This window comes from Coloeus monedula (assembly GCF_965178545.1).
Source record: "Coloeus monedula genome assembly, chromosome: 6".
NCBI classification, from domain to species: domain Eukaryota; kingdom Metazoa; phylum Chordata; class Aves; order Passeriformes; family Corvidae; genus Coloeus; species Coloeus monedula.
This window is the reverse complement of record NC_138786.1, coordinates 4184816-4211465: the sequence shown is the minus strand read 5'-3', so window position 1 is coordinate 4211465 and position 26650 is coordinate 4184816. Positions and strand designations below refer to the sequence as shown.

Below are 26650 nucleotides of genomic sequence, written 5' to 3'. Positions count from 1 at the left end.
ATAGAAATATGAACTCTGGTACCAACACAGCTTCTTTTTTTCCAGTTGTTGTTGACCTCCTGTATGAGGTCAAGGATGAAGGCTTGAACTTTTAACTTGGCCTCTTCTGGTATGCTGGTAAGTTAAAAAAAGCAAGCCTTTAACTAGAACATCTCCTGTTTTGTGCAAACAGAAGAAACTGAGGAGAGTTCTTGGTTTTTCCATAGTCAAAAACTATATTGGTTAAGTAACAATTGTACCCTTATACTTGTTCCCACACATCTTACTCATGATGAAAAAGATGCTCTTTATTATTCTCTTTGCAGTGTCTGTTTTCATAGACACAGGGGAAATTGCAAAAGCTTGACCAAAAAAGTGGATGTCATCACAAACCGAACTATGATAATGATCAAAAGCTTAGTAGGAGCAACAATTAATAAAAGGCTTCCCCTGTGACATGGGTCTGCACCCATTTCAGTTCCCATGCAAAGCTATAGAGTGAGTAGAGCTGTTAGAGAAAACATCAAAAATTATCAACCTGAAAGTTCTGCTATTACATTGATCTAATGTAAGCAGGGTCCTCTTCAGTAGTGGCCCAAATATTTGTTCTCTGCTTCTCATCAGTGTGAAAAAGTTCCTTCTCCACTGTCATCCACTTTATTAATTTCTGTCATCACAGACCTGGGGGACTGAAAGCAGGATCCTTACCATGGTCTGAGCAGCAACTTGAGAAACAAGCAATGGCTTTAAGGGATACACAGAGAGTCCAAAAAAGAAGAATACCCACAAGTAATCCATCTGAAGTAACAGCAGGAGCAACACCAGACATGCCTGTTCTGATTCCTGCATGGAATTACAGAGACTGAAACTTCCTCAGTTACTACACAGAGCTACAAAGGTTTAACCAAGACTAGCAGGCAATCCTTCAACTCTTATATTTTTAAGCAGATGTCATCATTTTAAATATTATAGATAACCTCAGTGTATTTTGTTCAACCAAGATTACTCCTGCACAGCACATCTCACTACAGGCCTCTGCCTGCCAAGATAGAGGACTCGAGGAGCTGCATTCAGTAGATGCCATATCTAAAAATCCGTGTGCCTTGCATTGTATAATCATCACTGCCTGCCTAGTTTGACCTTGGATTTTGCTAAGTGCAAGCATGTGACAGCATTTTTCTGTTCAATGGCTGTCCTCAATGTCCTCTTTCTCAAATAAATAATAAACAAACTCTTAACATGGCAAACTGATCCTGTTAACCATGACTTCAAAGAGCTACAACAGCCTGGAAAAGCTTGGAGAAATTGAAAAGTAATGCAGAAGGAATGATAGAGTAAGAGAAGGAAAACGGGAAGAGATGGAGGGAGGGATCCTTCTGTAATGCAAAACAATATTCTTCTAGTCTGAGACAATGGCCCGAAAAATGCAAAAAGGAATAAAGTAAAAGAAAGACCAGTAAGAAAGTAGAGGTGACAGAAGAGTAAAGAATAGGGAAATAGCAAAGTCCTCCCCCCCCTTAACTGGGGAGCCTTGTCTGGACATCTCTGCTGTGGCACTGGCATCACTGACAATTTGGTCATAATGAAGCCACACCCCTTTTCCCAGGATCCTGAGCCCCTTCCTCCTCCCTCGTGGGATGTCCTCCACAACCGGTCCGCCTTTTCCGGGGTGGATACCAATCCTGCCCCTGACCCCTCCCACTTCTCTGTTGACCCTGCCTACCCACTCCCAACTTCCAGTTCCCACGCTCCAGCATCCGGTTCCCACAACATCGGAGCCGGATGTGATGGGCCAGGGGCCCGGAACCTGGAACCGGAGCCAGTCTACCATGCCCCACCAGTTACTTATGGTGGGGTAGGAGGAGGCCTTCGAGGATGGAAGCCTTTCTCCTACCAAAACAAAAAGGAGCTCTGCAAGGCTCAAAGGGAGTTTGGCAGGAAAAGCGAGTATTTCAAGGGTCTTCTCAAGGCCACCTTTTCCTCTAACGAGCTTGTCCCTTGGGACATAAAGGACCTGTCTGCATGCCTGCTCACCCCAACCGAGTATCTGTTGTGGGAGCAGACGTGGAAATGGTCCTTGCAGCCACTCCTTATTGAGCTCTGCAGAAACCGAGACACGGCTGTTGATGCCGACCAATCAGCGATAACACTTGACCACCTGTGCAGCGAGGGGGACTGGAGAGAACCCAGAGAACAGGCCCGAGTAATACCCAAGGCTGTTCTTTCGAGGGTCATGGGGGCAGCAGAGAAGGCCTTCCTTTCCCTTCCCGCACCCGACGCAGAGGCCCCTAAAAGCTTTATTAACATAAGACAAGCCCCCAGTGAATCTTTCACTGAGTTTGTTGACAAAATTAGAGCACAGGTGGAGAGGGAGGTTGCGGATCAGACAACGCACCCGATGATCATCCTCAAAGTAGCCAAGGAGAGCGCCAACGAAGCGTGTAAGAGGGTGATCACCAGGATGCCAGTCTACCCAGAACCATCACTCCCTGCGTTGGTGGAGGCCTGCATGAAAAGGCCACCACAATAGATGCCAGGCCTCCATCGAGAAGACCGGCTCCACCTGCAGCTTTGGCCGCCCATCAGCCAGCCCCCCCCACAGACGTCCCTGAGACCGACGCAACCGAGACAGCAGCAAAGGGGGGGAACTCCAGGAATCACATGTTTTAAATGTCAGGGGGTGGGGCACATTGCTCGGTTTTGCACAAGTGCACCGATGGATGCGGTACGGGAAAGGGGGGGAGAGCGCCACCACCACCAGCACCTGAAACCACTCCAAAAAAAAACTAGGAGCGCAGCACAGTCCAGCCTCGCATGAGGACAAAAATGAGGCAGGACCTGCGGGGAAAGGGGGAAGTAGAAGGAGGACATACACTACCAGACGTGACAGGACACCAAACCATGACTCAGACGGAGGGTCTCTTTCTATTTCTAGGGACCCCAAAGACATATGGCACCCTCAGCCACCACTGGCATTGACAACTAACAGAGACCAGTGGTTTTAAACGGATCAATGGATGGTGGTTGCAGTGGACCCACTGGGAGGAAGATTGATGCCTCCAGAGATCACCTGTAAGTACAGGGCCACAGAGATACCAAACACACACCCCAAGAATTGGAGGTATGCCCGGCCATTCTCACAAATGACCCAGCAGAACTTCTAATTGTGGCACGGTGCATGAACCCACCCTTCTATTTGGCCAAAGGGCAGATCATTGCCCAAGCCATCTCCATACCATCAGGAATCCCAGTAGGTCATAAGGCACCAGGTGTCTACTGGGCAGAAGTGGTGGGTGAAAACAAACGAATTATTTATTGCAATGTCCAGCGAAGCAATGAAGCTATTTGTCTCGAAGGCCTGTTGGACACAGGCGCAGATTACACGATCATTCTCCACAGGGAACGGCCATCACACTGGGAGTTGCAACCCGTGGCTGGACATATCCAGGGAATTGGAGGGACAAAACTGGCACAGATCTCAGAGAGCATTGTGCAAATTGAGGGACCAGGCGGAAACTTGGCCAACTTATGCCCATTTGTAACAGACTATCAAGCACCCCTGTGGGGACGGGATGCCATGTCACAATGGGGGATGAGATTTGAGATCCCAAAAACCCCTCGGGATTTTTAATTACGGCCACTGTGGAGCGCCCCACTCAAAAGCTTGATTGGACAACTGATCCGCCTGTTTGGGTGGATCAGTGGCCGCTAAGTGGAGACAAATTAAAGGCGCTCAACAAACTCGTTGAGGAGCAGTTGGCTCAAGGAAACATCGAGCCAATTTTCAGCCGGTCTTTGTTATCAAGAAGCCGGGTAGAGACAAGTGGCGGCTCCTCCACAACCTTCATGAGATTAATAAAATCATTGTGGACATGGGGCCCCTTCAACCAGGGATGCCTTCCCCAGCAATGCTCCCCCAAAATTGGAATCTGGCCGTAATTGGTATAAAAGCTTGCTTTTTCAAAATTCCCCTCGATCCTGCCAACGCTCCATGGTTTGCCTTCTTGGTTCCCACCAATAACCGAGAAGCCCCAATGAAGCGTTACCACTGGCATGTTCTACTGCAGGGGATGAAGAACTCCCCAACAATCTGCCAGTAGTATATCGCTTCATTGCTGTCCCCGATCTGTGCCACCATGGGGAAAGCCATCAACCTGTACTATATGGATGATGTGCTAGTGTGCATGCCCAATGACCATTTACTTAGAGACACACTTGACCAGGTTGTCAGCGTTTTAACCAAAGCAGGGTTTACCCTGCAAGAAGATAAAGTCCAGAGGAGGCCCCCTTGGCGATATCTGGGGCTGGAGATCACGAAGAGGACCATTGTTCCTCAAAAATTGGCAATTAATAATAATCCACAGACGTTAGCGGACCTCCATTCCTTGTGTGGTGCTTTAGGTTGGGTAAGAGCCTGGCTAGAGATTACAACAGAAGACCTAGCCCCCCTCTTCAATTTATTGAAGGGGAGAAAGGAGCTGAGTTTTCCTAGGACTCTTACCCCAGAGACAAGGGCCTCCCTGGAAAAGGTGGAGGTGAAGATGTGCGAGAGGCAGGCGCATCAATGCAAATTAGGTCTGGCTTTTAAATTCATTGTTATGGGAAAATTGCAACACCTCAACAGACTCGTTTTCCAATGGGACCAAGGCCAGAAAGACCACCTCGTGATTATAGAGTGGGTCTTCCTGAGCAACACCAGGTCCAAAACTGTCACCAAGCCCCAGGAACTGATGGCCCAGTTGATCCAGAAGGCGCAGGCGAGGCTTCAGGAATTGGCTGGGTGTGACTTTGCATGTATTCACTTGGCGGTCCGCTTGGAGCAGGACAAATTGTCCTCTGCCAAGCTGACCAAAGAGATATTCGAACAGCTTATGGCTGAAAATGACACCCTTCAGGTAGCCTTGGATAGTGACACCAGAGAAATTTCAGTCCATGCTCCTGCCCATAAATTGTTCCAGGAACAGTTTGTCCTGGTACCAAAAGACATAAGGAGCAGAAGACCTCTAGAAGTCCTAACAGTTTTTACAGACACATCCAGAGCATCCTACAGATCTGTGATGACCTGGAAGGATCCTCAAACTCAGGAGTGGGAGACAGATATTGAGTATGTTGAGGGCTCCCCTCAAGTTGCTGAGTTGGCCGCTGTCGTCAGGGCTTTCGAAAGGTTTCCTGAACCATTTGATTTGATTACTGATTCAGCTTATGTAGCAGGAGTGGTAGCAAGAGTGGAAAATGCTATCTTGAAGGAGGCTTCCAACAACCCTCTCTTCTGGCTGCTCTCGAGATTAGTGTATCTTGTCTCCCACCGAAAGCACCCGTTCTTTGTAATGCACATGAGGTCACACACAGACCTACCAGGCCCAATAGCTGAGCACAATCAAAGAGCAGATGCCCTCACCGCCCCCGCAGAGATGGCCAGGATGCCCAAGGTATTCCAACAGGCAAAACTGAGCCATCAGATGTTTCATCAAAATGTGCCCAGACTGGTCCGTCAGTTCCACCTGACGCATAGTCAGGCCAAGGCTATTGTGAACATGTGTCCGAATTGTCAGCAGTCAGCCCTCCCCTCATTAGGCACTGGGGTAAACCCCAGAGGGCTGGCTAGCTGTGAGGTGTGGCAGACAGATGTCACCCATATTCCTGAATTCAGCCGTCTAAAATACATACACGTCAGTATTGAGCAGTCTATGCTTCCACATATGCAGGGGAGAGAGCAATACACACTAAAAAACACCAACTGCAGGCATTTGCTGTCTTGGGGGTCCCCAAAGAAATCAAAACAGATAATGGCCCCGCATATCGTGCGAGGGAGTTTGAAAGTTTTATGGATGAATGGGGAATAAGACACAAGAAAGGCATCCCTTATTCCCCCACTGGTCAAGCTGTGATTGAGCGTGCCCATCAGATGCTCAAATCCATTCAGAGACATCAATGGGCAGATAGTAGACAGTCATCCCCACAAGACCGTTTGTGCAAGGCTCTCTTTACCATCAGTTTTTTGAACTGCTCCTTTGACAACTTGAACCCACCAGTGATATGGCATTTTGGACCACACAGCAACCACCATCTATGAGAACATCCACCAGTTCTGATCAAAGACCTGGAGCGTGGTAAGGTGAGGGGCCATACAAGCTAGTCATGTGGGGCTGTGGATGTGCATGCATGTCCACACCCCTGGGTGTGAGGTAGATCCCACAAAAGTGGGTGAAGCCTTATATTCCAAAACATCCAGTGAGACCCCCAGACCCCCAGGTGGACATCTGCACCAGGAGGAAGAAGCAGCACCACCATCCCCAAGACTTCCCCAAATCACCTTTTCTCCCTGAGCTTTCTTGCTTATGTTTTGATTTCTTTGGTAATGATTTCTAATTTTAATCCTCAGTTAAGAGGTCACCACCCGAAGAATGTCAGACATGAGCCAACTGGTCCTCTTGCTCACCCTGGTCCTTTCAGCATCGCCGTGGATAATTCCACAGCCGAAGACCAACATCTGGGTACTCCTAGCAAAGACCCTCCAGCAGGACCACATTTGCCTAAGCAAGACAGCCACAGATGGTCCCCATGGCGACCTGCCTGGTGGGGATTCCTCTAAATGTTTCAGAATACCCTCCCCTTTTAGTTTCCATCCAAAACAACTGGAACCAGCAGACTCATCGGGTAGCCCAGTCTTTTGCTATTTGGACTGTGAAAGTCCCAGTGAGAAACCCCCTAGTCCTTTGGCGGGACTGGGTGGGAGACCTCCCAAAGCTATCCGGTGAGCCTGCTGAGTTCAATATTATAAGTACCTCATCCGCCCCTTATTGTGTTCAATTTATGTTTAACCCTCCAACCCATAAACAATATTTCTGTTGCCCAGCACGATCCAAAATACCAGGCTGCCCAGTGGTGCAAAAAGATAGGTCATGTAAAAATGGCATCCACCCTGGATGGATCACCCTGGCAGCTACCAAAGGGGGTGTTCCTAAACTGCGGCGATTGCATTTGGGCTGGCATCCTCTCTCGCCTTCTCGGAGGGCTGTGTACACTTGGGCGGTTGTCCCTGTTTACCCCCAACCTGCTTCAAATTGAGAATTGGCAGAATAAAACTGGATTGGCTCGCAAAAAGAGAAGCATGGAGGAATTGGATGAAAATTGCAACTCTGAAATTTTTCATTGGTCCCATCTAAAACACTCCGCCACCTCCCTTTTCTTACCCTGGATAGCTGTGGCAAAGGCTCTAGGGGAATTGGGCACCCTAGAGTGTTGGGTGGCTAAGCAAGCCAACTTGACCTCAACCGCCATCAGTGACCTCTTCAAAGACGAGGAAATCACCAAAAAGGTGACATTGCAGAACCGGGCTGCCATTGACTACCTGCTCCTCATCCACCACAAGTGCACCAAATTTGAGGGTCTTTGCTGCATGAACCTGTCATCCCGAGTCCCAGATGTGAGAGTGACGCTGAAAAAGATGCAGAATCTAGTCCAGCAAATCAAGATCGAATCCAAGGGCTGGCTAGAGAATCTGCTGGACCAGTGGGGACTCTCCGGGTGGACTTCTTCAATTGTCAAAGACCTCCTTTGGGTTGTTTTCATCATTCTGTTAGTTTTATTTATGTTCAGTTTATTAAAAAGACTTTGCTTCTTGGTTATCACCACCGCATCCCCTCAAATGAACCACATCCAAATCAAAGAAGACAGCAGAGAAGATATGGAAGTATCTCTGCCGGAGTGGACGTGTGAGACTGAGAGACAGTTTTAAAAATTTTTTTTTGAAAAAACAAAAAAGGGGGAGATGTGGTGATGTGGTGTTTTATGATATGCTTATATGTTTCATATGTTTTAATGATTTAACCTGGTTACTCCTTTGCCCCCCTCCCAGTTGGTACACCCCAAACTCTAGCCACTCCCCCAATGCTCCCTACATGGTTGTTCTCCTCTCCTTGTTCTAGTCAGTGCTCCATCAATCACCCAAACTCCTCCCGTTATTCCGGAAAGTTCGGTGTCCATCACCTCAACCCTCCCTGTTTATCCTTGTATGGCCTTTGTCAATCCCCTGAGATTCTGCCCCTTTCTGATACCTCCCCTCTGGAAATCCCCTAAACCTCGAGGTCCCATTGGGGCATGTGATCCCTTTCCCTCCCCTTAAGACCATTGATCTGTGTGAATGTCCATCCCGATCCATATCCCCTCCCCCAGAAATCCCTATTGGCCCATGGCCAGGCCGTTCCCCCTTGTAACACTCTCCCTTATAAGTTGTTACACACCGTTACTCTGTGCTTGTTCTCCCTGGACTCCCTTCTGGCAATAAACCTGAAACTGTATCCACAGACAAGCCTCCTTGCAACTTCTTATTTTCTCCCTCATAGGGGCTGCTGACAGCCACAGCACCTGGGGCTTCAGCTCCCCTGGGCAGAGCTGAACTCCAGAGGAGCAGCTTTAAAGCCTCGAGCCTTCGGCTGCTTCCAACTCCTGCCGCACACCGCAGGTGCTGGCTGGGCTGAAGAGAGCAGTCACTGCGACATACATGATTAAGACAAATACCAACAGGATTTTTTTAATAGAAGCGCTGCAGAATAACTGGTATTAGATTTGAAATGGGAGCAACCAAAGAATGTCTCATTACTTGTATTACAACAGGAAAGACCAGCACGAGTATTTTGTGTCAGACTAGACACAAAGGTCCTTCAAGACCGAAGAAATTATTAAAAAAGCATTCACAGAGTTACAAATAGGAGACTGATGCAACACAGACTTTGAAACATCAAAACGTCATTGGAATTGTATTATGGACCATAATACAAAGTACATCTTTTTTTGTAAATCGATGTCTGCCACTGACACAGATAATCAAAGAGACCTCTTTTTCTTCCTACACTGACAAGCAGAAAAAAAAAGGGAGGGAAGAGACATACATGAAATAGGAATATAATGTATTTATGTTGGGAAGAAAACATACACAGTATTATATGGAAGCACAAGTAGCTTAATTGTTTAATAGCTTAGTTGCTGAATCTCAAAGAAAACATATTCTTTTACAATGTTATAAAACATAGTGAAGCAAGAAACGTGCAAGTTTAACTTTTATGAAAAAGCAAACTCCAAAGCACATTTAATAAACTAGTCAGGAAAACTGCATTACAAGGTTTGTAACTTCCAAAGTGCATTGCATCTATACTACATTGGCTTTGATCTTTCTGTTTAAGTTATTTTACAGACCAGGACACATAAATAATGAATTCCTCCTCTAACAAAAAAGAACTATAAAAAAGTAGCAAATTGCAAACTATGAAGAAAGGTTCTAACTTGTATGTTAGATTTTCCATCTACCATTTCAACACATTGTCCAAACAGACCACTGAGCACTCAGTATCTTTTATGTTGCTGCTGCTGCAAGAGAGAAACAAATTCCTCTTACCTGTGCTCTAACTCTCGGATGGACAATATAACTCCAGAAGTCGATGCCTTTTGTTGCAGAGTGGCCAGAAACGTGAACTCACTTTTATTCCGGAAGAGCTGAATTAACTTCTCACTCACATGGGGTGCTGCATGGATTTCTCTTTCTGTATCTAAGAATTTTATTTTTAAAAGAAAAAAAAAAAAAAAAAGGGAAATAACAGTCTAGTAAAAATGCTAAGTCAGAAAGATTCAGATCACATTTTTCATTTTCACATCAATATTTTTCATTTTTGAGAGTCATCTACCAAGGTCCACCACTGCATTTTTTCAATGAAAAACCTAAATGCCATCTCTGTCAGCATGCCCACTTGTCACTTTGACAAGTTCACAACTGGTCAGCTACTGATTTTCTGATGGATTTTTTGACAGGATGCTGAGCCATTTGTGTCTGCTGCGAGCAGATTAAGTTGCTGTAAATAAGGTTTGCTGCAGTCAGATAAATAGGCTCCTAAATTCTGAGAAATCTCAGGCACTGCCTCTCCCAACACAATTCACCAAGCTCCAATTTCAGCTTTTACCACTGACTCTGTTACCACCTCTCCCTCGTACATCACAGGAAACCCGTCCTTGCACAGTGTAAGGCAGAGATGTATTATTGCTAATAATGCTATATGGCTGCGCTCCTGCCCGAGAAATAAATACAAGACACGCTTGCAATCCACGGCCGTTTCAGGGATTTCTCACTTTAAACAAGCAAAGTATGACAGCTCATACAATATTTATTAAACTACAGCCTGACCAGACATATGCAGAAGCATTCCAGCCTCACTAATCCTGATGATGTCCAAGCAGCATACGTTCTCATAGTTGATCTTCTAAGAATCAAATGCATCAGTATTCCTTTTTAACTCATCCTTTTATTCACTATACATCATCATTATGAAAGACAATTAACAACGAAACAGAGAAATCATGGCATTTCACCTTCCCGCCCATTTCCATGTCTCTCATGCTGGGCCTTTGTCACACACTTGCAGTTCCTGGATGTCACAACCAATTAGAAACCCAGTGTGCTTCCTTTCCAAAGGTTTTACTTTGAAGCCAAAAATGCTGGCACAAATTCTTAGCTGGTGAAAAACCAGATAACTCCACTGAATGCTGAGAATCCAGCCCAGCATGCGTGATGTAACACACAAAAGAGTGATGAAAATTACAATTCAGAATTTCACTGCAGGGAAAAAAAAAACCAAAACAACTCTACAAAAAGGCCCCATTGTGTCATTAAATGAGGCTTTGCTGACAGAGGAGACAGACTGGCTTGGAAAACAACCTAAAACCTCAAACACACAACTACTGAGGGAATGCCATGGACTGAAACCAAACTCCAAGGAAAAGGTATTCAAGCATGTTTGGTAATTGGGTGTCTCAGTCTTTCCTGTGCCGCTTGAAGCCCTCCAAATAAGCTTACACACCCAGACTCGTAACATGCTTGCACTCTGAAAGGCTCACCCCTGAGAAGTACTACAGATCAGACATCCAAAACACTAGTCATCTTTTAAAAATCTTTGCCAGGGGCTCGAGTTCCCCTGATAAATAAATACAGTGCCCACTTTACAGCAATAAACTATTTGTCTGTCCAGTGCCACTTTTATCATAGCACAGGATAAAGCTTCTAAGAGCAGAAATCATCTCCACTGCCATCATATAGTGGAATAGAAGAATAAAAAATTCAGCACAGAAGACCAGATTTTGTCTTTATCTATTAGCTTGCATTATCTGTATAATTATCTTCACCTAGCAGGTGTTAATACTGGTCATAAATATCATGTATTTTTCTTTTAAAAAGCTGATGCAAGAGATACAGAACTATGTCTCCCACAGACCCATAAACTGGCCAATATCCAGTTTGGTATCTACAGAAACAGACAACCCACTGGTAGCAAGTTCCAAGGCACAAGTAAGACTCAGAGGTAAAATGTCCAAGAAGTGACAGATGAAGATAATTATCACTTTTTGAAGGTTAAAACCTTCATATCTTACTTTTTTTTTTTCTTAAAGGTGTCACAATTACCAGAAATAAAATATGCCTTAACAAAGCTTTCAAAAATTCTTTAACATGAAAGCACAGGCAGTGCTGTCAGTGGAACATATATGTTTAAACTTCAGTCAAGCCTTGCAAAGTACAACAGTTTCTCATTATAGGAAGGGCCACATCCCACCACCTATCCATCAAATTTTATACAAAAATGTAAGGCTCCTTGCTCAGAATCATCTATGGTTCATCATTGCACTGATTACTTCAGCTAGAAACATACTTTGAAATATTTTGCTAGTCTCTACCACCTCTTCCTAGATATGAGTATACCAAAACCACATGAAACAGTGATATTTGTTCACTATTGATTAAAACTGGGAAAATCCAAAGTTCTGAAATTCCAGAGTGTTGGGTCCAAACTACTGGGTAACAAATAGTATTGACAGACTGCTTTGCAACGCTGTGCTAGTGTAATTGGTACAAACAAAGTTATATAACCAGGCTTTTGGAAACTAACACACTTCTAAGTACAGTGCTATGTATTTGGGGAGCAAATCCAGTCATTACCAGCACCTTGAGGCATCCCTACTACACAGGTGAAAAATTTACTTGCAGATGCAAAAATGTCTACAGAAATGCTGCTTTTCACAGCCCAATCTCAGTAACTACAAGGGAACTCTCCCATTAGTTCCACGGTGAGATGGCAAATGCAACTGGACTGGTAAGCTGAGAAGCCCAGCAAGGCTGGTGGGGATGCAGAGGGCACACAGCCTGGTATTTTGGAGCTGAGACTGTCCCTATGCTGAGCACAACCTGGGCTTGCAACCTGGAACCCAGATGCTGGGAAGGAGGGGTTTTGCAGACAACACTACATCACCCAGCTCCTGCCCGCATGGCACAGCCCCCCACACCTCTCTGGCAGTGTCTGCCCTCACACAACACCATCCCCAGGAATGTCGAGTTTGTGTTTTGCTTGATTTCTGCAGAAAATACCATACAAATGAACTGGGAGTAGAATCCATTTAGAATAAGAGCCTTCTATTTCCAGGTAGATTTTCACACTTCAACAAAAAAAAAAAAAAAAAGAAGAAAAATTGAGAATACATACGCCCCCTCACCACAGGTGCCTGAAAGGCAAAATACTTTTTATGCTCTCTATAAAAATAACTGTCTGCTTGTAATGAAATGTCATATTTCCTACATAATATAGAACAACATAGGTTTATACAGCAATCTTCACTGAAACATTGCTTCATGCTTGAATGATAATGCAATCTCAGCAAAATAAACAAACACAGATACGACTTTCATATGTCCTTCTATGTGATTATATTTTCTTAATTTGAAATAGTGACTGTCTGGAGGGTTTTTTAAAACATACCAGAGTGTTTCTAAAATTAAACAAGGAAAGAAAGAAAGCATACTCAGTTATAGGCAAGTCCAAGAGACACAAATCATCTCAGAGTACCAAGTAAAGGTAACTTTTTACCTTCAGCAAAACAAAAGCACAAGACACACCTATGTCAGAGAGAGCATATCTGTCGCTTGATTTTAATTCTTTTTTCTTTAAGCTGTGGGTCCAAGGAAGAAGTGCCAAACACAAACCAATGGTCCAGTTTGCCAGGACAGACAACAACAGCCATTTAGTCGCTACCATCCCCCCCTCCCTGGCCCAATCTCCCCCACACCCAGAGATGCCACCTTGCCTTCTCCTGGATGCCTTGTCCCCTGAGAGCCCATTCAGCCCCTGACCAGCACAGCCCTGCCAAGCCAAAAAGAGCTGCAAGAGGAAGCAGCACCCAGGCCCACACTGACAGCACAGCTCTGGCTGCAGAGCACACCACAGCACCCTGCCCAGCTGCAGCAAGCTCTTACACCCTGAGCCACACTGAGAAATCTTACCCACGCCTTTAACTACTCACAGTACTCACTATCAGCACCTTCCATGTAAGTCTCAAACTTTTATTTTAACATAGGTGTTTTCACTTCACCTTAAAACCAAATGAATGGTGATGCTGCTCTGGGGCCAAAGATGTAAGGCCTGGCTTTACCTCATATCTATGAACTGTGCAGGTATTTCAGCGCACACTAGCCCTAAATGACAAACGGAATTTGGTACAATAACTCAGGGTCACCATCAGTCCTTACCCAACCTGATTTAGACCCTCAAGTCACATCTTCCTGTGTGGATTCAATGCTCTATGCATCACCAGCTGTAGCAACTAAAAATTAAAACCTCAGGCTTTTGCCATTTATAACCCTGAACATATTAGAAGTCCCAGATAAGAGAAATGGAGGAGCTGGCATCAGCTCCATTAGAAACAGTGTAAGAAAATCACCACCACACAGAGGCAGACAAAATGAGTTAAAGAAGGAAAAGGATAATGCTAGGAAAGAAAGCAAAGGTCTTGCCAAGCTTCCTTTGACAGTGACAACAATCCACGGTACGAAGGGAAATACATGACCATTTGGGATGGAATGTTAAGTGATGAAAAATGTTCACCAGTTGTTAAATGCTGAATCCTAATCCATCTGGGGAATAATTTTTCTTGACGAGATGCCTCCATTAGAGGAAAAATACTAAAATTCAGTTCTGAATCAACTCATTTTCTAAAGCAATAGGTACATTTTATCATTCACTAGCCTGCTTGAATACCTTTTACTTCCCTTGGCAGAGAACATACTGCAGAACATATTGCTTTATTGGTAACTTCAATCATTTTAAAGCTATTTGCTTCAACATGCTTTCAGAAGAACCTCTGAACAGTCACTCTGGACAAGCAAGTAGAAATTAATCCTGCAACAACAGAGAATCTGGATTTAAGCTATAGCAATTAAAGAATTGAATATTACAGCTTTTTGGCTTTTACCTTGCTATGGGGAAAATCCAATAAAACGGAAAATTGTATTTAAAAAAATAAAACAAAAAATCACCCAGTGCCCCACTTTTTTAAGTCACCAGCTTTACAAAAATGAAACCAAGATTAGAAGCATGATCCAAAACTAGCAACTCTCAGTGTAGGCAGTTCCTAACAGTTGCTGAGGATGAAAACACACAACAGCATCACAAAACCATGCTTGTTCACTGAAGCAGTTGCTTCACCAAAGCCTCTGAGTCACGTAGGATCCAGTGCACCTACTCCCCCCCCCCCCCCCCCCCCCGCACACTGGTCTCAAAAAAAGTCTTTTGAAGAACTGGTTAAAAAAAACAAAACAACACAAAACAAAACACCACCACAAAAAAAAAAACCCCAACAACAACAACAAAAAAACACACACAAAAAAAACAACAAAAAAAACCCCACCAACCAACAACGCAAACCACCAGGGATAAATGCCCATTCCCACTTGTTTCCACCCTTCTAGAAGCATTCCTCAGTCTACACAAGTCACAAAAATTTCCTGAAGGGTTGCTAACACTAATTTTGGGGATCTTCTCCAAAACTAATCATTTCACTGCCAAGCAGAGAAATGCTTCAGGTACTTGTCCCTCCCTACTTACCAAGAGTAAAATGCAGATATTTGCAGATACCACCAATTTTTTATTTTGAGCTATGGGGATAAATTCACATAAATTTCTCTTTATTTGCAAAGGAAATAGAAAACTTCACAACATGCTTCTGTTGCAGGAAAAGGCACAGAGCCATGCACATCCCTCCGAGCACTTTGGGAGCTCAGTTGAGCCATAAGCACTAAGGCTGCAGACAGCCCCCACCGTGCTGCAGAGACCCACTTGCCTGCACTGCTTCCACCCAAGCTAAATGATGGGGTTCAGTAAGCTGGGGGTACTGCCAAGGGAAAATAAATGTAAATTTATGTTAAGGTGCTAAGCCAGCATTTTGTTGCTCTCTGGGGCCCCTGGAACAGTGGGGACCAGCACCATCTGTTCTACTTGCCAGCAACCCAAAGAGAGGGGTCAAAACACCTTACCCTCCTCTGAAAAACTATGCTGCCAGGGAGGACGAAAGAGGGCATGATGTAGTCTCATAAGCACATCTCTGCTCCTGTGTATTCTCACCAGCATGAGAAGACACTGTAAATGTTTTTGCCTTGCTAGCTCCACTCAGAGTCAGTAATAAACTGTAGGAAATCATGTTCAACAGCACAGCTTTCTAAATTCTGATTATTCATTGTAAATCACTTTTTACATGTTGCTTCAAACAGTGTTTCTCAAGAATAAGATCCGTCTGCAGTGAAATGTTTGGTGATTTTAATATGCAAGACTCCTACAGAGATGATGTCTCATTTTAATTATTGTTTTGGTTTAATGGGTTTTCATTAAATTAGAGGATGGAGCAATTACCAGGGTGAACAGCTAATGTCACAAAGGTAAGTTCCCATGACTATACAGCAAAAGCAGTTCTGCTAGGTGGAAAAATAGTAATTCAATGTAAACTCTATTTTTGCATCATGCAAAACTACCCTTGGCTATACATGCTCATATATTGCTGTCATTTTGATATACATGTTTGTAAACTCGTTTACAAATAGGTCTCTCCTAACAAAATTCAAGTAGCATTTAAAATTATATATACATATAAATAAAAATCCTTTCAGGAAACCATTGCAAACCCAGTCTTAGAACTCCACATGCCAGGGGCAGGAGCATTTTGAGTCACTGAAGAAATCAGAGAATACTTATCAAATCACAGTTTCTCCTCATCCACTAATTTAGCTGATTTAATGCCTTAGTGTCAGACTCTTCACTTCTTGAAAATTGCCTTGACTTGAGCACCAGCTAGAGTGACCACACTCATGCTAATTAAGTAGTTGTCAGAGAGTCTTAAGTCCTCTGTTTGCTTTATCAGCATTTCAAACTGAACCCTGGCAATTGAGTACTCTGGAACAAACAGAGCAGCAGATACTGCACAAGACCTGGAAATGAACACATGCCAACAGTGAAGGCAGCCACCTCTGCTTCTCCAGCCCCAGCCAGCCAAAGGTGCCTTCAGTGGCAGAGAAACCACAGCGCCAGAGAGCTATAGCAAATCCTGTATTGTGAAAATTCATATTGGTTTCCTGCCCCCAGGGCTTTTCCTTGTCTTTTCCACCCACATGGGCAGAATGACCAAGGAAAGCACTGGAATCACCTCTCCAGCAGCACGAGGAGAAGCAGCAGCCTGGTTACACTCAAAGCCCAGTGACTGACATTGTCATCAAACCAACTGGCTGCTATGGACCAAAATCAGAAACCTGCGGTCAGCTAAGGGGCTTTGGGGCAGGTTTCCTGCTGTCAACAACAGACATCACCTTGCTGAGGCTACACATCACCTGTTACTCAAGGCAGCTCCTTGAACTTACTCCAAGCATTTTAAGTGGCTGCTGAGCTCGTCTTCTCAAGTAGGCCCTGTTGTTTCCTCAAGGGATTCATGCTGAAATCAAGACTGTTTACAAATGGTTGATCCCTTAAATTAAATTCTTCGTTGAAATGCTCCAGAAGTTCACTATCACTAAAAGCACATAATCTGCTTTTAAATCATGTGAGTTAATCAAATTACATGTGTTGCTAGTTAATTAGTTCAGGAGTCACTGACTGTATCATCTTTTCCACTCTACTTCCATTAGATAAGGTATCACGTTACTGTGCCTATAAAGATTGCTCTTTGAAAATTTGGAAAATGAAAACATTTTAACAGAAAGAACATGGATTTATACCAGCAACACTGTGAACAGAGCCAGTGGCAACACCAGGAAAATGGAGTAATTGCCAAGAATCATTCCCAGTGTGCTGTCCAATTTGCAGGAGGAGTACTGGCCACTTCAGGGATCTCTTTCAAGAGTATATTAAATACTAATGTCACACACAAATAATGAGCCACTCAAAAATATGGCTTCATGCAAAAGCAAGCTAAACATCTTTTTTCTTCACCTTCTACAAAGCATTTTCAAGTATGCTTGAAGTCACACAAAAATATTAGAGGTTGCTTTTAAAAATTATAATAATATATACCAAAACTTGTAAAACACGTTCTGCATTTGTTTAAAGGAAACTTAAGGTGGTACCACAAGGTGAGGAACCCCTAGAACTAAAAATCAGACAAAGAAGGCAAGTTTTGCAAATAAGTACTAACTGTAGGTTTGGTCTTACTTCCTTCCACTATAACTCCAAGTGTGTTGGCAATCCAGAAATAAAATATAAGCTTAATAGAACACACAGAGATTAATCCATTTATATTTGTAAGCAAATGTAATCATTCTGATTTCTCATTTAGCACTCTTCTTTCTTCCAAGTAATAATAAATACTGCTCATAATTCATGGCAACAATGTTTTAAAAAAATAATCACAAGTACTTCTGAAGTGCTTTATGATTCCTAAGTTTACCACTAATATAAGAGATACAGCCAACAAGTAACACATTTCAAAAAAATTTTAAGTACCAGATTCCACTGGAGCAGGAGAGAAGCTGAATGCCTAAATTACTCTGACTTCGCTGAAAATCCAAGTCTAGCTTCAGTGAGGCCACACAGAAATTACAATTTGCCTCCCTGGTGAAAACCTGCATTCTTAAATGTGTAAACCAAAATACTACTTGAAATAGTTCATTAAAAGGGACATTTCAGCTAAGCAGAAATCTGACTTGGTTTCTTCACTGTGGAGAGAGGTTACTATGCCTAATGCAGCTAACAGACCTGGGTACACCTACACACAGGTTTTCATTTCCAGTCATTTTATCACATGAATAATCAACTAAAGACAATGAAATTATCCTGGAGTTTGAGCAAGCATACGCTGAAGTGCTCTCTTGGTTCAAAAACTCCCAAAGACTTGACAGTCTAAATAGTTTTTTAATTACTTTTAGAGCACAGGTCATGTATTGCTAAAATGTTATGGTTTGGGGTTTTTTTATACTCTATATATGATTTATACAAGCATTAAACAACACGTGTTTCACAAACCAATTCTCCCTTTTGTTTTCTTTCCCTGAGGAAAAAATCCCTTCATGTTATTGCTAAAGCAAATTAAATCCTGGGTGTCTGTTTTATTTATTAACTGCATGATAATAGCATGAGGCATAATACATTTGTCAGAGTCCTTCTCTACTGAAGTATAATTTCTGCTGTCAGCCTCTTTATGTTTATACTCAATATTCTAGATGTCTTTGTTTCTTGGAACATACATAAGCACACATTTATATTTTTCTCCCAGAATAAGTATAAACGCTATTGGTGAAGTGTTTCACAACACCCACAAAAAAGAACCATAAATAGCTAACATACTTAGTCATTCTCCATGAGTTTTATATGATTTATTTGAGAGATTTAATAATTTCTTTTAAAAAGTCACAATAATAACTGTTTTATCTTTTTACACCATAATTATGATTTGGAGCATTGCTTTTCTTATTTCACCCAAGCATACCACAACTCATGAATAAAATATGACAACTTTGATAGCATCCATTGCTGTGGGTTCATCCGTAACAGGAAACGTGATTGGGGTACTAAGAGCTCCCTTTTTCTCCATAAGCCTTTGTTTCTGAAAGTAAGCTTTTATTTAAATAGAATTGCCACATGTGTCCCCCCTTTTCTGCGTTTCTTGCCATTAGCAGTAACACCAGCAATAATGTTTACTCTTTTTTTTAATGACTACATTTCGAAGCGATTAGGATGGCACGAAGCAAGACGAGCAGAATATCCCGTCTGAAAGCTGGCCCTCACATGATATCAAAAAACATTAAAAGCAATGCCAGTATCAGAGAACAAAAAGCTAAAGCAGAGGACATAACTTAAATATGTGAGCAATGCTATTGTAAAAGAGAAACTTTTTTTTCTGGCTCCATAATTAGTTACAATGAAGGAAACCTAAATTACTTCCACCATTTCCCAAACAAGATCGCTGTACCTAATACTGCAGGGTCCTCCTACCACAGCTCGTCAGTACATTTCCTTAAAAGGAAGGCTTGGGGTAAGAGCAATACACGAGGTTTCCAAATCATCAGCATTTACCAAATTATTCTACAAATATCATGTTTTAAGGCTGTGCTGCTTCACTTTCCAAACAGCATGATGAGCATCTGTAGAGTCCTCCACAGACGAAGAAAAATTATGACACATACACACACAAACCCCACTCTCCTCCCACATATCTTGGCTTTGTATTTTCCCCAGTCCCCAGGAAGAGGCTGTAAATTTTCAAAATTATTATTCTCAATGAGCTGAAGTAGAAAGAGAGAAACAGAGGCAGATATTAATGCCATCTGTAGACAGCCCATCATAGAAGCAACAAGTATTTAAACTCCAAGATCCAGTTTTAGGTGTATTTCACTCTTAGAAGATCCTTGCTATGTTCCAGTTTACAAAAAGTTTTTTAAAAATGAAAATAAAAAAATAAAAGAAGGGGGCTACACAATAGAGAGCTAAGCTTTACAACACAAATTTATCTCCTTTGGAAGCGTCTGTTCCCACTAATACCAAATGGAAAACTCACAGTTTCAGAGGGCAGAGGGAGGAGTCACCTGTATGTGCAAGGGAAGACAGACTAAAACAGTCCCTGCAGCTGTAGTGATCCTATACTATTTTTCCTATTGACAGCATGGGGGACCCACAACAAACTCTGCTGTAATGTAAGACATGTTGCCACAAATGAGGGAGGATGGGGGACAGAAAAGCTGCAATGAGAGGTTTTTAGGAAGCAAAATCAATTCTGAGCTACAGGACTTACTTCTCTAAAACAGTGATTCCCAGATCCCTGTTGTCAGAATTACAGGACCAACTTTGCTATTTTAGCAGATACACAACCTATAATGAAGGATTTCACCCCATGTTAGAGTGGGCATCAGGTGCCAAAACCAATTTTTGCCCATTATATTAGAAAAAATAAAAACCTAATGTTCTGCACTTTGTATCATTGAATAGGCCACAAAAAGCAAGGCAATCACATGATCTAATGCCATAAAACCAGCACAGTATGACATGAATGCTTCATGCCATTTATGTGGTGAAAATGAAAAAATAACAGAAAAAACGTTCCCCTTCTGTGTCATTTATACACCCACATGGCAGGTGGCTGGATTATTCTACAATTTGGCATAGAAGAAGTAGGTTGAGGTCTCAAGTAGCATCTAATCTTTATTCTTGATAGATAGTTCAAGACAGCAGGATTTTTCACCACAGGAAATGGTCCATGCCTGGCTCCTTTATAAGGTCTGGTTGCATCTGCCCTTGTGTACTTCTTTAAGGTACAAAATCTTAAAAAAAACCTCATGTGATAGTAATTTCAAATAACACCACTTCCTCTTAGGCAAAAGATGTAGCTGTGTTTAGAAGTAATTTAATCAAGTTGGCCGAGTGTAAATATTTTTCTCAGTTATTAACAAGTTTCTACTAAAATTGGTTTAAAATTAAAGATTTCACCCTTAGGGTCAAAATACACCATAATGGGCCACTTTGTTTCATTGCCTACAGTAAGAACTCAATTCTTGAGCATTGCTTTTCCCATCCTCTGCATTTCAAGCAGTTTTAGCTCAGCAGTTCCTACTAATGCTCCAGTTCTGTTCTCTTTTAACCCAGCATCTGTCCAGCAACCCAGAGCTGCAATATGAAGTGCAGGGGCTGGGGCAGGATTCTTTACCCACACTACTCAGGGACTTGCCCCAAGGCAGCACAACTCCAGTGCCAACTCTGCTCCACCCCAACTTCCCACAGCTCTCACAAGCACATGGGCCCATCTGACAAGATGCTATAGAATATTGTTACTCCACTTTAATACTTGTTTACTAAACAAGGAGCTAATTACAGTATGATATGACTTAAGAGTATCCATTTGCCAAAATTGTTGCACGAGAAAGAATTTATGTTGTATTCCTATTCTGATGAAGATACAAGAAACTCAAACGTTATTCTTACTTTCATCTGAGCTACTTTCATTTTAAGGACCTAGATGTTCACATGGTGCGGAACACCCTTACTAGCAGCATCAGAAACTAATTTCTGCATCCCCCTCTCAGCCCATTAAAGAGCAAAGAACTTTTGTTTCCTTTCTGCTTATCTTCATGATAGGACTTTGTCAACAGGTTGCCAGAAGCATTCAAGGCTTTTAGCACACTACAGAAGTACTGAAGTGCTTATCCCACTTCCCCTCTGTACTCACCATCGTGGCAAATGAAGACAAGACAAGTAGCACAATTACTGCCTCCCAGGAAAGCAAAAATAACTGTCAAGGACAGAGGCAATGTGTGCTCAGAATTCTCTCCTAATCATTACAGACATGATGGTAAATTCAAAAAATGTCAAGTAACAGAAGCCAGCATGACAGCATTCAGGACGGGGGAAAAAAAGGAAAAGTAGAAATTGGTCACTGTTGTTTAGTGTGACTAGGTTTCTATTTTAGTCTACACTTACTCCGAAGCAGGGGGCAGGGGTGTTTTAAACAAGAGAATACAGAATGAGAAACTCTGAAATGATTTACAAGTTATACCTTCATATCAATATGCTAGATAAATTTTACACCTAGACAAGTTTCTAACAATTCAAACGTTAAACAAGAAACAGCCAAGACAGGATGGGTATATAAGAGTATTTTAAAAACTACCTCTGGGAACTGACCAAGTTAATAGTAGTTTATGTATCTTCAAAGCCTCAAAGCATTGTTTAATAATTATGTCTCAGGTGATCTTTAATTTTCTCCACTGAAGATGATTCATCTCACTCAACCCCTCCTAGCTCACTGTATTCAATTCCAGATCATTTGTCTGTTCTGAAAATGGTTTTTGCAAAGGTAAAAACCCACACTTAGACTAATGGCTTCACTGAAAGAAAAAAAATTGCATTGTGTATAAAAAACACATTAAAATATTAGCTCTATTAAAATATATATATATAATTTATATAAGTTAGGCAGATGTTTGAATTAAAGCATCACAAGCACACCTTGCTCAACCCTCTGGGGATGAATATTCCAAAACCTTTCTTAACTACAGCATCACACACCTTTTTCCAGGGGGCTCCTGTCTCACAGTCAGTGCACAAAGGAAAGAACAAAGTAAAAACCATTTAACAAACAAGGATCCTAAGTTTTGCTTTATTTTTATTGTTCAAGGCTCACCTTGAACAGTAAATCTACCATATTCAAATCCTCCTCTGAAGGCAGAACACACCATGACCAAGCTAATTATTCCAGCACAGTATTTGAGCCTTCTACAAATATTAATGAATTCTCCAGACCACTGTTGTTAGAGGCATTAGCACCTCAATTTTACAGGTGAGCAACACAGCAAAAGTAAGGTTCTAATTCACTAACACAAACCCCCACATTATCCAAGTTGCATCCTCCAAAAACACCTGTTAAATAGCAGCACACTTGTCAAATACCACAAGTGCTTTACAGCCACATCAAATCTAAACTTTCTGTGCTTTTCCTGATTATGCTGCCCTAATGCAGCCTGCACCATAAGCAAACCTTTACCTAACTCTACTCCCCTGGTCCAAGGCTGCAGTCTTTGTGTTTCCCATCCAGGCCACTGCCTCTCTCTCTCCAGGCTGCTTCTCCCAGCTGCTGTGCACAGCTCCCCTTACCATGCTCTTGATGCCTGCACCTCTCTCCCTTCTTCCTCAAGTTACAAGTCCTTGTATCATCCTTGTCACAATTTTCCTGCCTGGCCATCACCTGCTTCCTTCTTGGCCTGCAGCTCCTCCATACAGCTCTTTCTCACCTCTCCCCTCCCCATGCCCATCTGAGGCCATTTCCTTGCCCTGCCTGTCAGAGTTCACCTCATCCAGCTGCTTCCACCCATGTGCCCAGCACCAGCCTGTGTCATTCCTGGTTCTCAGGGGAGCCTGTTCATCCCAACCATGTCATTGTCACTCAGTCCTTGTCCCTAGACTTCCAGCTTTCACCCCCCTCATTCCCAGCTTCTACAGAGGGAAGAAAGGGTGAAAAGCAGGGAAGGAAGGGGTGAAAGCAGGACAAGCACTCAAGACCCCAAGAAGAGATCAAGGCCTGCTGATGGACACAAGCCCAGAAACCATCTTCATCAGAGAAGTCACAGTTTCCTCCATCCTGCTGGCTGCAGTCAGCCCAGCTGTTGGCATCCTATTTAAATTCTCATTTTAGCTGTGCTTCACAGAGCAGCTCTGACAAAGGGCTAACTCCTCTGTCAACACTCTGGGATGGTAGGCAGCTGCCATGGCTCCTAAGGACCAGGCTGGAGCTTGGTAAAACAAGGGAACATCTCAAGGGATGGGTGTGGAGCACCAGTGAGGATCCCACTCTCCAAGGGATGGGCTGGGCCCTATTTCTCACAACCCCACAAGCCTCCATCATAGGGACAGACACACACTGGCAAGAGAGGTGCCTGTGGTTGCCTTCAGAGCCAGCCCTGAAAGCAGATCAGCTTTGAGTAAACCACCAATTCTGCCATGCCCAGGTGAGAGGGGGATTCTCAGAAGGGAAACCTCAGTGGAAAGACAAGAGAAACAGTCAAAATTAAGCACCAAGGAATGTTACCGCATGACGGGGGCAAGAGGCTGATCCACACCTCGGGTGTCAAGGTGCTTTTACTGACACATACAAAAGCTTTTTATCTGATGGCAGCTGCCCCTCCCTCGTGAACTCCCAGGAGGCCCAGGACAGGCATCCCACAGGCAACATGGAGTAAAACCCCAAATTTACTCACCCCTGTAGGAACCAGAGTAGGCCTACACAGCATGACGCAGCAATGGCAAAATACCTCACTCTGACATTTAAAAAATAAAATAAAAGCTCACAAGTTCAAGGATCTTGCAGAGTTTCCACAAAGATAAACCTGTGTGGTGTGGTGAGCTGCAGGACACCCCTGTGAGGGGATGTACTGCTGGTTCTGGCCAGCCCCACCTCAGAGAACAGCCCAGCCCCACCTCAGAGAACAGCCCAGCCCCTCACCCAGGCCAGCAGTAAATCAGGGAAAGTGCATTTTAAAAGGGGGGGGGAAAAAAAAGTCTTGTCCAGCTGGAGGGGAGCAGCTGCGCAGGCACACAGCCACAAGATCAAGTGACAGTGGGCAATACCTGGTTAAAAAAAAATAAAAATAATAAACAGGCATTCCTTTCCAACAGTGCAAGGGTCATCAGCTGCTCTGCCAACTGTCCCAAAGCACATAAAGGAAGGGGCTGCCAGCAGCCTCAGGTGTGCCCGGAGAGTCTGCCCCAAAAGCCCCAGCATTCCCACAAGGTGGGATATCCAGATACACCATCATGGAAAAGATACTAGAGCTACTCTCTCCTGTGACAGCTGAAAGCAGAACTAAGATTACCAGCCACCCATGTTGTGCCTTCCTAATTTTTCTGCTACTGTAATATTTCTGCTCTGTAAAAACAACACTGCTGATACTTAGTATTTCCTATAAACATAGCAGGAGAGATCCCACAGAAAGCAATGACTCTTGTCTCATTATCTCACATAAAGAGGGACTGACGCCTGAATTCCAAAATTAAAAGTTTATCTCTCCTGCTCACTGCAGACCTCCCACCACCTGCCCCAGGAAGAGTAATGACATGTTTCCTCCCTCAGCTGTTATCTGCTCCCTCTCATCCAGTCCTTGGCTATTTTCTGAGCTCTGCAGCTCACACACCTTGCACATTATGCTGGCGTAACAGAGTTTAACACTTGAAGTGGATTAAAACCTTGGCCATAGTACTCAGGCCACTGAGACTGAGGGTGAGAAGTTCAGCACAGATGGACAAAGGCAGCAGCCTTCACCTGGCCTTGGAATTCAGTGAGCACAGCTCAGTGCTGAGCTGCTGCCCCAAGCACATCACCAGGGCACAACAAGTGTATGCTGAAGACTATCCTACCAGAAGCAGAGCTAGCATGCCTGAAATAAAGGATATGTGCCCACTCCTGATGACAAGATCAACTTAGGCAATTGCTCTTATACACCAAAACACGGCAGAGTTGGCCAGCATTCAAACCTCTTTCAGTTTGGCACTGCAAAACTTGACTACTTGGACTGAGATTCCTGGAGTGGGATCTGGAAACACTTCTACTCTCTAAGTGAGGAATTAGTCTAAAAAAAGTCAGGATTCATAAAACACTCAAGGAAAACACCAACAGAGAGGATTGCACTTCATCTGGAAGCTCAAGAGAGTCTTCTGGGAGGCACCTGTACCCACCTTAGAAGTGCAGCTTTGATCTCTCTTTTGGCCTGAAGCAGGACAGTCCTTTTGTTTCAGGAACTCAGCAAGTTTCACTCTTCTTCTCACAAAAACACTGCCTTTCCCTGTGCTTTAAGATACTTGTTATTCTTTCACCTCTCCTGTTGGAGCCATGACGGTACAGAAAAGAACTCAGCAGTCTCTAGTACATAGTGGGAATAAGGAACATGACTGAACTCTGTGCTGCAGGAGCTCCAGGCCAGGTGTTTCTCTTAGAAATCCAGTGGGTGTTTAATAGAAGTCAAGAAACGGTCAAGAACAAAGCACTGTGTATCTCTAGACTTTGAACAGTACTTGGTGGTTCCTTTTGCTGAGTGCTAAACATAGTATACATAGTAAAAAGACCATTCCTAATTTAAAGGCTCAGTTGAAAAATACTGCCAGATTGCTAGGAAAGGAAACAGCAAAGCCTTAATAAACTTTCGGGGGCGGGGGGAAACTGTTTTTTAAGTAAAGGCTGTAAGTCTCTGTTAGCTCAAAAGAGATGTTGCAGGAAGAATTAAAAAGAAATAGGCAGAGCTGACAGGTTGCAAAAATTTTACTTCCATAACAGGAACTGAACATGGAACAAAAGTTAGACGGGTTAAAGTAATCACATAATTTAACAGCTAGGCTAGAAATTGGTCTCAGTCTATCTAGAAACAAGATGACCAGTTAACATCCTCTTGCCTTATTTATCATCAGAGCTTCCCTCTGCCACTGAACTCAAGAGCCTGATAAGTCAGAGTCAGGACAGGCCCTACTTCCCTGCTATCTGAAACAGAGAACAGGACTGAGCCCCATCAAAGGAGCCATAGCTCAGGGTTTCTTAATGTACTACAATTTACACGATAATCCTGTTCTGATCCTGTAAATTTGTCATGTATGTAAGATACTATTTACAGATGTCTTACGTTCAGTGTTTGCAAGATGTTATTGTAAGGCATTAGGTGAAAAATTCATATTTTCCATATGTTTCTTTGAGGCAGATTTTCCACCCACACCCAGAACCATTTCCTTGAATTCACTGGAGATAGGGGTCAGACATCAGGATCCTGGGTGCTCCATTCCCCAGGAGCACTCTGGTCAAGCATCTCCACTTGCCCTCCTTTGTCCCTTCATGCTACAGCAACTCATCGGCCCACAAAGAC

The 26650-nt window shown here is 43.2% G+C and overlaps 1 protein-coding gene across 1 annotated transcript in view; it reads right to left on the bottom strand.

Moving 5' to 3' along the window:
* NELL1 (neural EGFL like 1) overlaps positions 1 to 26650 on the bottom strand; it is a gene marked incomplete at both ends in the record, with an annotated part of 289446 nt that overhangs the window by 255131 nt on the left and 7665 nt on the right. The window contains one exon of the mRNA XM_082283926.1: positions 9374 to 9524. Within this exon, the coding sequence (XP_082140052.1) occupies positions 9374 to 9524 (151 nt within the window). The remainder of the gene's footprint in view (positions 1 to 9373; positions 9525 to 26650) is intronic.